General features: G+C 47.5%; 1 protein-coding gene across 1 annotated transcript in view; it reads left to right on the top strand.

Moving 5' to 3' along the window:
* Positions 1 to 14,262, top strand: part of ext1b (exostosin glycosyltransferase 1b) — a 152,859-nt gene that overhangs the window by 107,163 nt on the left and 31,434 nt on the right. The window contains exons 2-4 of the mRNA XM_056297922.1: positions 6,270 to 6,363; positions 10,609 to 10,716; positions 12,049 to 12,168. Coding sequence (XP_056153897.1) covers positions 6,270 to 6,363; positions 10,609 to 10,716; positions 12,049 to 12,168 — 322 coding nt within the window. The remainder of the gene's footprint in view (positions 1 to 6,269; positions 6,364 to 10,608; positions 10,717 to 12,048; positions 12,169 to 14,262) is intronic.

Here is a 14,262-nt window from a genome sequence, read left to right as displayed (position 1 = left end):
CCCGCTGGTGCCGCTGATCTCTCTCACACGCTCCGCCGTTTCCACGTGAACCCTGCCGCGCAATGGTGCTTCACATGCCTGCGAGTACCACTGTTTGAAATTCTGCTCACACAAATTGAAATACTGCCACAAATGCACACACGCACACACACATGCACGCACACACAGCCTGTGGGCTCACAGCTGAGTGGTGGTTATCCCTCCGCCTGCTCAAGGTCACAAGGATGGAACGGAAGGAGAGCTTTGCTGTTGTTAGCGCAGCAAAAAAAAAAAAGGAAGAAGAGAGACCGCAGAAGAAAAGAAAAGTAAAAGGGCTTATCTGGGGGCCTATGACCCGGCTAAACGACAGAAGCAGCAGGGAGGCTGAAGAGGAGGAAGAGGAGAGAGACAGGTGTTGGGGAACAGAACGGGACGGGATAGTGGAGGAAAGGGGGGAGGTCTACGTAGGCGTGGGGGAGGGGGCGGTTCAACAGAAAGTATCACAATACTAAGCCCTGTCAGTTTTAACATCGCACTGCTTCCCCTGAATTGCAATGTTGGATCACAAATGATGGTTGCTGTGACGAGGCTCGATGTAACGATATCTACAACCGCCACATCTGTGTGCTTGAATCTCCCCCCTTTTCTCCCCTATTGTATCTGGCCAATCACCCCGCTCTCCGAGCCGTCCCGGTCACTGCTCCACCCCCTCTGCAGAGCCGGGTAGGGCCGCAGACTACCACATGCCTCCTCCGATACATGTGGAGTCGGCAGCCACTTCTTTTCACCTGACAGTGAGTTGTTTCACCAGGGGACCGTAACGCATGGGAGGATCACACTATTCCCCCCAGTCACCCCCCCCCCGAAAATGTGCCCCGGCCGACCAGAGAAGGCGCTAGTGCAGCAACCAGGAGACATACCCACATCCGGCTTCCCACCCGCAGACACGGCAAATTGTGTCTGTAGGGATGCCCGACCAAGCCGGAGGTAACACAGGGATTCGAACCGGCGATCCCCGTGTTGGTAGGCAACGGAATAGACCGCTACACTACCTGGATGCCCAGGGAAGCTCATGTTTTACGATTTTTGCAACACACTGAGCTTCAAATAAATACATTTTACCGTACATTTCCTGCGATATTGCAGTTCTGACATTTTGCTATAGAGGCGATGGAGCTTGAAAAAAAATGGGAATATCAAATTGCAGTGTTTTTATCAGAAAGGGAGGTACCTGCCAATTCTGAGCCCTAGATGGAAGGACTCAGGGTGTGTCTTTCTAAAAAAAACTCTTCGGGCGGTCTTATCACATCATTGTCTTAAGTGTCATGAGAAGTTGTAACACGTAAGTCATGTAACATTACATTAATGACTACACACAGAAGAGTGCACCATACATTTTGCTTTTGAGGAGCACATTACATCACATTACATTGCATTTATTACATTACAGTCATTTAGCCGACACTTTTATCCAAAGCGACTTACAATAAGTGCATTTAACGCAGGAAATCAGGAGAACTACTAGTCATCAGAGGTCATAAGTGCATCTTCCCTCTGAACAAGCATCTAAGAGCAAAACCAGTGCTAAAGTAAAAGCGCGAGAAAGAGATTTTTTTCTTTTAATGAATGAATACAATAAGTGCTACGAGCAAGTAACAGGGTAGTAGTTCTTGAAGAGGTGAGTTTTCAACCTGCACTGAAAGATGGGCAGCGACTCCGCTGTCCTGACATCAGTGGGGAGTTCAGTTCACCACTGTGGGGCCAGGACAGAAAAGAGCCGTGACTGGGTTGACCGGCAGCAGGGGCCTCTGAGCGACAGGGCAACCAGGTGTCCCGAGGCAGCAGAGCAAAGTGGTTGGGCGGGGGTGTAGGGCTTGACCATGGCCTGGAGATAGGAAGGAGATGTTCCTTTCACTGCCCTGTAGGCTAGCACCAGGGTCTTAAACTGGATGCGAGCAGCTACTGGGAGCCAGTGTAGGGACATGAGAAGGGGAGTTGTGTGGGAGAACTTAGGGCGGTTGAACACCAGACGAGCTGCAGCTTTCTGAACAAGCTCCAGAGGTCTGATGACCGACGCCGGGGCGCCAGCAAGGAGGGAGTTGCCGTAGTCCAGCCAGGAGATGACCAGAGCCTGGACGAGCACCTGTGCCGTCGCGTCGGTGAGGAATGGGCGAATCCTCCTGATGTTAAAGAGGAGAAATCTGCGGGAGGGAGCAACCGATGCAACGTTTGCAGCAAACGACAGTTGGTCGTCCAGGATCACACCCAGTTTGAGTTGGCGTCACCACGGTGTTGTCAATGGTAATGGCCAGGTCGCGGTGCGGGCAACCTTTCCCCGGGAGGAACATGAGCTCTGTCTTGTCCAGATTGAGCTTCAGGTGGTGTGTCGCCATCCTCTCCAAGATGTCAGTCAAGCACACAGCAATGCGTGTCTCTACTTGTGTATCAGAGGGAGAGAAGGACAAGATCAGCTGGGTGTCAAGCACATGGCTGATGTTCATATCATGTCGTACATAAGATAAAGCTGCAAATATGAAATAAGCGCCATGAAACACATACATAGGTGAAGGCATGCAGGACATATGTGCAAGACATGTTGTGAAGCTGGTGCATGTTAAATCCAGGCCCTGCTGCACACTCATTGATATTCACTGCCATCAGATGCTGATCTTTTCTGCGGGCTGAACACACACTCACACACACACACACACATACACACACACACACGGGCACTTGCAAGGCAGACAGCTGGTGTAGAAAAATCGGCCCCAATAGCTGCTTCATCTCCATCGACAGGTGACAGAACGTCAATATGAGGGCGTGCAGCTGTCACTTCTTCACACCGTGTGCGTTTGTGTTAGTGTGTTCGTTCCTATATGTAATCCAGTGTGTACAGTATGTGCACCTGTGTGTGAATGTGTACGCGTGTGTGTCTGTGTGTGTGTGTGTGTGCACGCGACAGCCATTTTTGTACTCCACAAGATGTATGCAGATGTGTAGGAGTGGGAATTCATCACATGCAGTCATGTCTTGGCACTCGGCAGCATCACAGTCATTGTTTCATTTAGAGGTGTGTGTGTGTGCATGGCGCATGTGTGTGTTGGCTGTGTGCATGTGTGAGTGTGTTGTTTGGGTGTGTGTGGGGTGTTGTTTGTATGTGTGTGTTGACTCTGTGTGTGTGTGCGTGTGTGTTGTCTGTGCGTGCATGTGTGTTGTCTGTGTGCGTGTGTGTGTGTGTGTGTGTGTTACCCTTGGCTTTGGTGTTCAGCTTTGCCTTGTCAACGTGGTTTGTATTGACACACTCATGCGAGCATGAGGACGCACAGACACACACAGGCAGCATCGGCAATCACAGTCGTACATCTACATTATCTCAGGTGTGTCTATAATCGTCAGCAGTGCAACAGTGTGTGTGTGTGTGTGTGTGTGTCCTGTAACCTTCACCTTAAATAGACTAGGGCTAAATGAGAAATGATTTTCTGCCTCTCCACTCTCTTAACCCCCGCCCCAAACAACCTGCCCTCCCCGAGAAAGAGATAAACGAAGCAAGTTGGAGGGGGAGAGGGATTTCTTTGTCCACGCTGCTGCATGTGTGTGTGTGTGTGTGTGTGTGTGTGTGTGTGTGTGTGTGTGTGTCTGTGAGAGGCTGGTGGAGAGCAAACGAGACGGGGAACGGAGGAGAGGAGGAACACGGATGGAAGAGCACTGGACTTTCAGGGCTGGCTGTGGGAGAGTGTGTGTGTGTGTGTGTGTCGATGTGGGGAGAAGTCGGTGGCTCTTTTCATATGGTAAACATCTTAATATCTGCCCAGTCCGGTCTGTGTAAACAGGATGCATCACAGACAGGGGAGTAATGCCACCCGAGTGTTAATACACAAAGAACTCCATGCATCTCACCTGCTGGGCTGCGCCTCACTAGATACACACACATGCACAGCTCCCGCGCGCACACAAATTAATACAAAACACACAGGGGTGCAAACATTAAGACACAGGCAAACACGTACATTAAGACCCCCGTAAACATAAAAATATGCACACACATACATACATATATATATATATATATACACACACACACACACACACACACATATATATATATATATATATATATATATATATATATGCTCATGCATCAACACACCAACAGATGTGCATGCGAGCACATTAATGCACACATGGAAGTACACACATCCAGGCTCTGATGCACAACACAGCACGACAGTGGAGGCAGGTGTGAGCACACAAATGTGCTCTCCCTCACACGCACTCACACACACACGCACACACACGCACACGCACACACTCTCTCTCTCTCTCACATACACACACACACACACACACACACACAGCTGTGTGGTAGAAGCAGGTGTCGCTCTCAGCTCATTACCCCTGGCAGGGTTGATCATTTTGTTTGGAGAGCAATAAGATGCACCTCACTGGAGAGATGGAGGATGGAGGGGAGGGGAGAGGAGAGGAGGGGCAGCAGGCAACCACCTCCCCGCTGGGGAGACGAAGGTGGGGCGGTGGGAGGGAAGGAGCGCCGGCCTCCTGGTTGGAGAGATAGAGGCGGGAGAGGACGAGATAGAAGAGGGCTCCCTCTCGCAGGAGATGCGGAGGGGCGGAAGCGAGCAGGAGAGAGGAGAGGAGAGGATTGGACGCCTGTTTTTCTCTAGATAGCGTGAGGAAAGGGGAATGGAGAGGAGGAGATAGGAGAGGTAGAGACGGAACAAGGTATCGCTCGGCTCAGTGGAGAGAGACAGAGGAGAGAGCGAGATGGGCGAGCGCGGAAAGGGAAGAGAGAGGGGAAGCGAAATGGAGGGAGGTAGCAAATGCACACCTCAGCGGATAGATAAAAGGGTGGAGAAGGCAGCGGGAGAAAGGGAGCGAGCGAGAGATAGGAGAGAGCGAGTGACAGAGGGAGCACACGTCTCTGTAGCGGTGAAAGAGGAAGAGGCAGAGTGAAAGGGGCCGTACAGAATAGCGAGATGAAATGAATGGTGACTGAACAGACAAAGTGGAGTTTACACATGAACTAAAGTTATTAGCCACAGTGACTTGTGTTGGAGTTGTGTGTCCCTGGAGGAGAAAACGCTCCCAGAGGAGCCTTTTCACCGGTGTGTGTGACGTGATACATGCCTACTTACGTATTTGGCCCTGTTGAGAAGCATCACAGACTTTGTGTTGGAGGTTCAATGTGTGTTTCTCGATATACAAAAGATAGCGACAGTAGTTCAAGTATACATATATCTGTGTGTGTGTGTTTATGTACGAGACTGGCGTGTCGTGTCTCTGTTTTGTTTTTTTGTTTTTTACAACAAACAAACCCTAAAATGAAACACAAAAATGGGAAAAATAAATTTTGTTTGGGAGTTACAATCTTAGTAGTCCACCCATTCTTACAGTTTACATATCTGGATTGGTTAGCCTTCCAGAGTCTTCGTCGCTGTTCTGGTTTCTGAGTGACGTCCATTTCAGCCACTTTTCTTCTAGGTGTGCTTCTTGTAATCTCAAACCATGTGTCAGTTTTTCTGTTATATGTAGTTCCTCTACTATCTCTAACCATTGATCCTGGGTCGGGGGATCCACTTTACCCCATTTCTTTGTAATAGCCGTTTTACTAGCTGTTAGCAGTATTTTGACCAGTCTATCTGTTATGTGTACATTTCCCTTGGGAAAATTACACAGATATGGCGCCAAGTAGCTCATAGGGATATCGTATCTTAGTATCTTTTGTAAAGTTTTGTGTACCATTTTCCAAAACATTGATATTTTGTGACATTTCCAAAATATATGTGTGTGGGCTGCGTCTAATATTCCATGTTCCCTCCAGCCTGGTAGGTTTGTGTTCAGATGTGACTTTGGGGATAAAAAAAACGGATCAGATTTTTTTCCAAGAGAATTCCCTCCACATCCGTGAACTGGTGGATGTTTGATGTATTTTCCACATGTTTTGCCATTCACCGTCTGACATTTTTTATGTTGAACTGTTTCCCATTTTTCTTTTATACATTTAGTTGAATACTCATTTGTCCTCAGTTTTTTGGTATAGTGCAGATATGATTCTAATTTTGGTGTCCTTGTACGAACTGATTATAATTTGGATCACACCATTCACTTCGATGGAGAATGAATCTATCTTGATTTCCTTTCTATAGTAATCCCTCATTTGCAGGTACCTATATAATTCGTGTTTACCCAAATCATATTTACCTTTCGTATTCTGGAAGCTCGTCGTGTCTCTGTTTATGACTGCCGACCTAACGATTGTGTGTGTTTCCATGCAGGTATGACTACAGAGAGATGCTCCACAACTCTACCTTCTGTCTGGTGCCTCGCGGCAGACGGCTGGGCTCTTTCCGCTTCCTGGAGGCGCTGCAAGTAAGCAAATGGCACACGCTCAGACTCATTCATCCATAATGTCATCACATGACAACGCTGTTCTCCGTGAAACGCCATTAAGGCTTCATCACCAGATGTACTCGCTAGGGGGGGGGGGTTACATCAACCCACCCACATCCAGCTTCATCTAACCATCATGTACACTAGACTTGGGTCAGAATATATGTGGAAAGAGTTGCTAGCGTTTGTTTTAAGTGGCTGTCGGCAGCAGATGGGCATAGTTGGGCACAGAGGGATAATTCAGACAGTTTATAAAAAAAAAAGCCAATCAGAGAATTTTACCCAATTTACTATTGAATAGACACAAGCATCCAGCACATACTGCATAGCCCTGTGAGGCAGATCCCACCCTTGACACTCCTAGAAGTTTATTGATGAGCTACGTTGCGCACACACACACACACACACACACACACACACACACACACACACACACGCAAAATCCAAAATCCATACCTCCACCTTTGAAACGGCACTGCACACACCCTTGGTTGAGCAAGTGAGTTTATAAAGGATGGACTGGGCTCAAGGTAAAGGACAGTTTTACACAGACAACAATCAACTGAATCGAACATGGACAGCTCTCACCTTAAGAGCTATTGAGAGCATTGCTGCCCACGTAAGAAAAGTCTTCCAAAGTCTGCCTCTTTAAAAAAAGAAAAACCGTGTTGCAATCATTTACTAATACTGCTGTCCTTGAACCAAACCATAGGTGCATTTTGCATATGTACACTCTACCCCCCTACCTCTTGAAATCCACGTACTTCAACTCCTTTTCTCCCGTTCATCCGTTTCTATAATTGCACAGCATACTTCTGCAGCAGTGCACTGTCCTTTACCTCTCCTTACTGCACGCCGCCACATTCAGAGAGAGCACCTCGATAAAGTGCACTTAGCTCTCTCACCATCGGCTTCTAATCCCTGCAGTTATCCCACATCACCTCTCCCGCCGCCGCACACACACACACGCGCGCACACACACACACACACACACACACACACACACACCGCACACCTCACTCTGGTTAAGAGGATGTGCTTGTTACCCCACTCCCTTCTCTCCCTTTACCAACTACTTTCCTCCTTCTCCCCTTTCCTCTCCCATCCTTTTATTCTCCCCCTATCCTCTGATGTCTCTCATATTCCTCTCCCACTCTCCTTGCACACACCTCCAATCCTCTCCTCACTGCCCCGATCCCTCTTTAGCTTCCTGTCCCACAGTTCAAAACTGCGTGTGTGACTATTTCCGATCCACCCACCTAAACGCATAAGGGGGAAGACACATGGAGGGAGAGAGTTTGTGTGTGTATGTGTGTGTGTGTGTGTGTGTGTGGGGGGGGTGCTTGTATGCATGTACTATTTGCATAAAGGTGTGTGCCCCCGGTTGTATGTGTGGGAATATGTGTGTGTGTGTGTGTGTGTGTGTGAGAGAGAGAGAGAGAGAGAGAGAGAGAGAGAGAGAGAGAGAGAGAGAGAGAGAGAGAAGGGATGGGGGGGGCGGTGACAAGAGTAGCCCGGGGACCACTGACACCTTTATGACCTGGGAGGGACAGGGCCATCATCACACACCCACACACGCACACACCCACACACACACACACACACCAGCCGTTTCCTTTGCCTCTCCTCTCGTCCCTCCATCACTACTGCTCTTTTTCCAAAGGTCATGTTAAACTACTTCTCTTCCTCCCCTCTTTTCATCTTTTTTGTATATCTATTTATCTACTTTATCTTGGCCGGTTTTATTCCTTCATCTCATCCATCAGTCCTGATTCTTGCAGAGAAATGACCATCTGATGAAAATTTGAAGACGGGCGCAACGGCGAAACAAGTCGTTGCTGCATGCTTAATCTGTGTGCACCAGCCCTGACTCACTACAGCTCAGTGAAAACAGTGTGACTGTATTGTCTGCCAAACAGCAGACCGATTGAGTGATTTCTTTGGTGCATAGGCTCATTAATAATAAAGATAAAAAAAATCAAATGAATAAGACCAGAACTCAAAGACAAAACCATTAGATGCATGATTCAAAATTCTTTTTGTGCATGTCCGAGTTGCTGTGGTGCAAAACTGTTGAAGCCGAGGGAGTAAATCTTCTGTTTTTAGGGTTTTTAATTTTTAGGCTGCTTGTTTACAGTTTTCACCAAACTCTTCCCTGGGTTACTCCCTTGGTCTGTGAGGCATATTGTTATGCTTCCATTAAAATGCAATCTATTTATTTGGTGATTGAGACCTGCTTGTATTGAAGTAATTTAAAGTCATTCCAGCCAAAAATGACTTTAAATTACAAACACAAACGTCGCTGAGCGACCATGTTTAGAGTGATTGAGTGAACAAGTTTCAGGGATGGGCAACATGATCCAGAAAGGGCCGGTGTGGGTGCAGGTCTTTGTTCCAACCAAGCAGTTACACACCCGAGTCTACAAATCAAGGTCCTTAGCAAAGACTATTAGTTGACTAATAGAAACAGGTGTGTAACTGCTTGGTTGGAACAAAGACCTGCACCCACACCCGCCCTTTCTGGATCATGTTGCCCATCCCTGAGTTACACGATTGGGCCACTGGATCAGCTCACCACAATTGCTCGGCCAACCAGTGATGTCCCTGGTAAACATGGAAGTGGGAGTTTCCCTGTTTGCTCTTTCAAAATGTATTGGCCCAGGGGTTCCAGCTCATTCCCCATTTGTCGCACACTAACAAAAAGAAATATGCTCATAAGTCATGAGCACGTAACAGTTTATGTCCTTTGGATGGAATTTGCTTGAAAAAGCTAACACTTGGGGGCGGCACGGTGGCGCAGTGGTTAGCGCGGTCGCCTCACAGCAAGAAGATCCTGGGTTCAAGCCCTGGGGTAGTCCAACCTTGGGGGTCGTGCCGGGTTGTCCTCTGTATGGAGTTTGCATGTTCTCCCCATGTCTGTGTGGGTTTCCTCCGGGTGCTCCGGTTTCCGCCCAAAGACATGCAGGTCAGGTGAATCGGCCATACTAAATTGTCTCTAGGTGGGAATGTGTGTGTGTGTGTGTGTGTGTGTGTGTGTGGGTGGGTGCTGTGATGGCCTGTCCAGGGTGTCACCCCGCCTGCTGCCCAATGCCTGCTGGGATAGGCTCCAGCATCCCCGTGACCCTGAGCAGGATAAGCAGTTTGGATAATGGATGGATGGATGGATAAGGAACAGAATATGTTTGTGCGTGTGAATACTAATGAAATGCTAAGAACGGAATATTTTTCTGCTCTTTCCACATCTGGTTACGAACTGTAGCAGTCCAGCATAGAGCACAGCAGGAGAGAAACCAGCTCTCCACCACGAGAAGCATGAGAGAGAGCACAGTTAAAACACCCCAAATAACAACCCCTCTGACAAAACACTCAACACAGAGTGAGTCTTAGAAAAACGAGAGACATCTGCAGATAGAAACCGATGGCAGAGGAGGGGGCGATAACAGATAATGAGGACCGTTATAATTACAATTAAAGATATGATATGAGTGGAAAGTATTGTTCTTGCAAGCATTCATAACCTTTTTTCTACTAGGACATAGCTTAACCATGTCACGTGATATGCTACTTCAATACACTTTAACAACAAATGTTTCTGGGACCACTACAGAAAATTGCAGATGAACATTAAATATCCAGGAATTCACATTATAGACACTACCACCGACTATCCCTGTAACAAACTGGCCACAGTTTCGAACATTGACCAAACACGGTCCAGCCATACACTAGGTTTTGACCTGGTCTTGTTTTTCTGTTGTTGACTGTATGCACCCCACCTGCATACCTAGATTATACTGTCTCAACCAAAGTTTAGACAGTATAATCACAGTATCTGTCAAAGCGCCTCAAAGTGAGCTTGATTCTTCGTACCTAAATGTCAGACTCTCTCTGTGCATCCCAGGGTTGCACTATAATTGTGTGCCGTCATGTCCATATCGCGGTTTTTACTTTCCACACTGAATAATCAGACCTTATTGTCAAAATTTTTAATATTGAACGTCAGCTGCAGTTGAATATGGTTGGAAATAATTTTTTTTTAAAAAGGCAAAAGCTGCAGAAATTTAATTTTGTCCCTCGAATCAATACTAATCTAGCAGTGATAATTGTGATCACGCAGTCTAGCACAATAATCAGTACCTCAATTCTCTCTATAACCATTAAGCCCTAATGCTTATGTGAACGACATGTCTGAGCTTCCTCTCTGTTTTCATGTGTGCCTGTCAGGCAGCCTGTGTGCCGGTGATGCTGAGTAATGGCTGGGAGCTGCCCTTCTCCGAGATCATCGACTGGAACACAGCTGCAGTCATTGGCGACGAGAGGCTCCTGCTTCAGGTAATGAGCCATAGACACACACACACACACTCACTCGCACATGCACACACATGTACACTTAGTCGTAACACACCAATCGCTATGCTCTGTATCTGGCCTGAAAAAAAGTGTATCTGGAAGATTAGCGGCTCAACAGCAGTTTCTCCCCCAAACTTGACATAAAGCCTACAGCACCTGACTTTCTTCATTTCACACCATATCTACTGCCGTTGTCTTTAAATTGCATCCAGGAACTGCAGAATCCAGATCAGCGATTCTCAAAATCCTCCCGGTGCACGCACTAAAATTCAAACATCATGCCAAATCCCTGCTGCCTTAACGATGTCACACAAAGCCCCACATAGGGCAAGTAAACATTATGAGCAAACGGTCTGGCCCAGCATTGCTTGAACTTGGATAGGGGAAATTTTTTTTAATTATACAGCCATTAAATCTTAATTTGAACGGAGCCAGAAATTATATTGTTTGACATTGAGCTTGTTGACGCTTCCTCTCAGCTCTCCCCATGAAACGATAGTGTGTCCAGCCCCTCTGAATGAACACCACAACTCTAAGTAAATATTGTACAATATAACAACATGAGCTAAGATGCACATGTGTACATTAACTGTATTACCAAGTGTGAGAAAACTGTAAATAGAATGGGTCTCCCTCACATATTGACTCAACACTTGATGTGCACATTTACCAGGATATGGTTTCATTATATTATATGTTATTATTAATATTATTATATATTCTTGCTGTCGCCTCACAGCTAGAAGGTCCTGGGCTCAAGCCCCTGGGTAGTCCAACCTTGGGGGTTGTCCCGGGGTCGTCCTCTGTGTGGAGTTTGCATGTTCTCCCCCGTGTCTGTGTGGGTTTCCTCCGGGTGCTCCGGTTTCCTCCCACAGTCCAAAGACATGTAGGTCAGGTGAATTGGCTGTACTAAATTGTCCCTATTTGTGAATGTATGTGTGTGTCGGCCCTGTGATGGCCTGGCTGCCTGTCCAGGGTGTCTCCCCGCCTTCTGCCCAATGACTGCTGGGATAGGCTCCAGCATCCCTGTGACCCTGATCAGGATAAGCGGTTTGGATAATGGATGGACGGATGGTTATATTAGCCACAGAGTTCAGCATAGTGAATATGTGGAAGGATGTCCAATGTAGTCATTGACTACACTGGACATCCTTCCACGTATTCACTATGCTGAACTACCTGGTAGTTAAGATAATAGCATCTACCAAATAGCTTGAATGAATTTCACTCTTCCAGTGGCCCAAGTTGGGTCCCGATCCGGTGGTTGAAAGCCTCATTAGTGTGGTAACATAGAGCTGTGTGGTGACTTTGTAGATCCCGTCCACGGTGCGCTCCATCCACCAGGATAAGATCCTGTCCCTCAGACAACAGACTCAGTTCCTCTGGGAGGCCTACTTCTCATCTATGGAAAAGATTGTGCTGACCACTCTGGAGGTGAGGATCTAAAAACACACACACACACACACACACTCACACACATATATACACATACAGAGGCATACATGCATACTTTGAGCCTGCACAAACAGACACACAAAGGTGGATATTTGCACTCACTCACTCACTCATTCACTCACTCACTCTCACTCACTCACTCACACTCACTCACTCACTCACTCACTCACTCACTCACTCACTCTCACACACACACACACACACACACACACACACACACACACACACACATACACACACACACATACTTTCCTTTCCCTGTCCCTTGTCCTCTCCTTCCTCTCTGCTACTTCTCCATCATCAATCTCTCTCTGTCTCAGAGGGCTCCAATGTCACAGCAGCAATCTTGGTCTCTCCGCAGGCCTCTGCTCGGTGTAAAGCTGGAGGCAAATAAGGAGGGGTGGACAGTCTCATTACTGCAGCCAAGAAATAAGGTTGCAATGCATGCTCGCAGACAATTTCCAACCAGATGGTCTTGAAAGAATTAATTAATGATTCCAGCTGGTTAAATCACACGTGAGATCGGGTGTGAGGTGTAGTCATTGTGGGAGATTTTCATTAGAATCATTATTGCTGTGGTTGAACAGTAGTGGAGGTGGTACTGAATGTTCTGTAGAAGTAGTAGCAGTGTTTTGTTTTTTTTAATCAATTTTAACATATATATGTTGTTTTCAGCAACGTCCTATTTATACAATTAGAGGCACAGTGATCTACACCATACGATCCACTGATGCTGTCTACTGAGGTACCTCCTCGGAGTGATTTGGGGTCATATGCCTTGCTCTTTTTTGGGGGGGAGGGTTCCCCCCTTTTCTCCCCAGTTGTATCCGGCCAATTACCCCACTCTTCCAAGCCATCCCGGTCACCGCTCCACCCCCTGTGCCAGGGAGGGCTGCAGACTACCACATATGTACCTCTTCTGATACATATGGAGTTGCCAGCTGCTTCTTTTCACCTGACAGTGAGGTGGGAGGATCACGTTTTCCCCCCAGTTACCCCCCCCCTCAACAGGTGCCCCGATCGACCAGAAGAGGCGCTAGTGCAGCGACCAGGACACACACCCACATCCGGCATCCCACCTGCAGACACGGCCAATTGTGTCTGTAGGGATGCCCGACCAAGCTGGAGGTAACACGGGGATTCGAACCAGCGATCCTCGTGTTGGTAGGCAACAGAATAGACCACTACGCTACCCGTATGCCCTATATGCCTCGCTTAAGAGGACGGTGAGAGTAGATGTTAAAGCAGAGGGGAACGCCTCGACTTTTTGACCGCCTACATATATAACAAATAATTTAACACACCTGTGCATCCTCCATTTTAAAAAGGGCTCCATCTTGGGAGTGTGAAAAGGAAAACAGTAATCTGCTTTGCCGAGCGTCCCCATCCATTATCCAAACTGTTATTCAAACACGTCATCCACGGCGTTTAGTTGCAAGACAATTACTTTGGCTTACACCCGCTCTCTAACTACGAATACAAGCCACCTGCCCAAAACCAACCAGGTGTAACTCTCACAATATTATCCCATCAGGCCTGTATCCCCACCAAACATGAATGGTTTTCTTTCATCGCCGAGGATCTCATTCCTGAATCTGAATCCTACATGGTACTTGGTCATGCAGGAGCATACACGAACCCACACTTGACACCCAAACATACACAGAACACATAATCGAGGGTGGGCTCAGTATCTGTAGCCAGTGATTTTTATCTCCACCTATTGCCTGTTTGTTATCTGTAGTCTCTCGAACCTCTGCCTGTCTCCGACAGACACAAATGTGCGCACACCCACCCACACCCAAACCCACACATACACACAGCGAAAGAGTCACATCTCCATAAGTCAAGGTTTGTCAGGTCTGATGCACACGGTGCCGCCCAAGCATAACCCTGCTGACATGCCGTCACTCGGCTCTAAAGAGCAAGGTGACACTCCGAACGCTGGCAACTTAGTCACCCACCTTGTGCCCGAGTGTGTGCGCGCCCGTGTGTGTACGTGCGAGCGTGTGTATATGTGGGTGTTTTGCACACACTGTTTGTCTACTTGTGTGCGAGTGTGAGTCTGCACAT

Source organism: Lampris incognitus, chromosome 18 (genome assembly GCF_029633865.1).
Source record: "Lampris incognitus isolate fLamInc1 chromosome 18, fLamInc1.hap2, whole genome shotgun sequence".
Lineage (NCBI taxonomy): Eukaryota > Metazoa > Chordata > Actinopteri > Lampriformes > Lampridae > Lampris > Lampris incognitus.
Note: the sequence above shows the minus strand (reverse complement) of the source record. Positions and strands in the feature narration are given on the sequence as shown.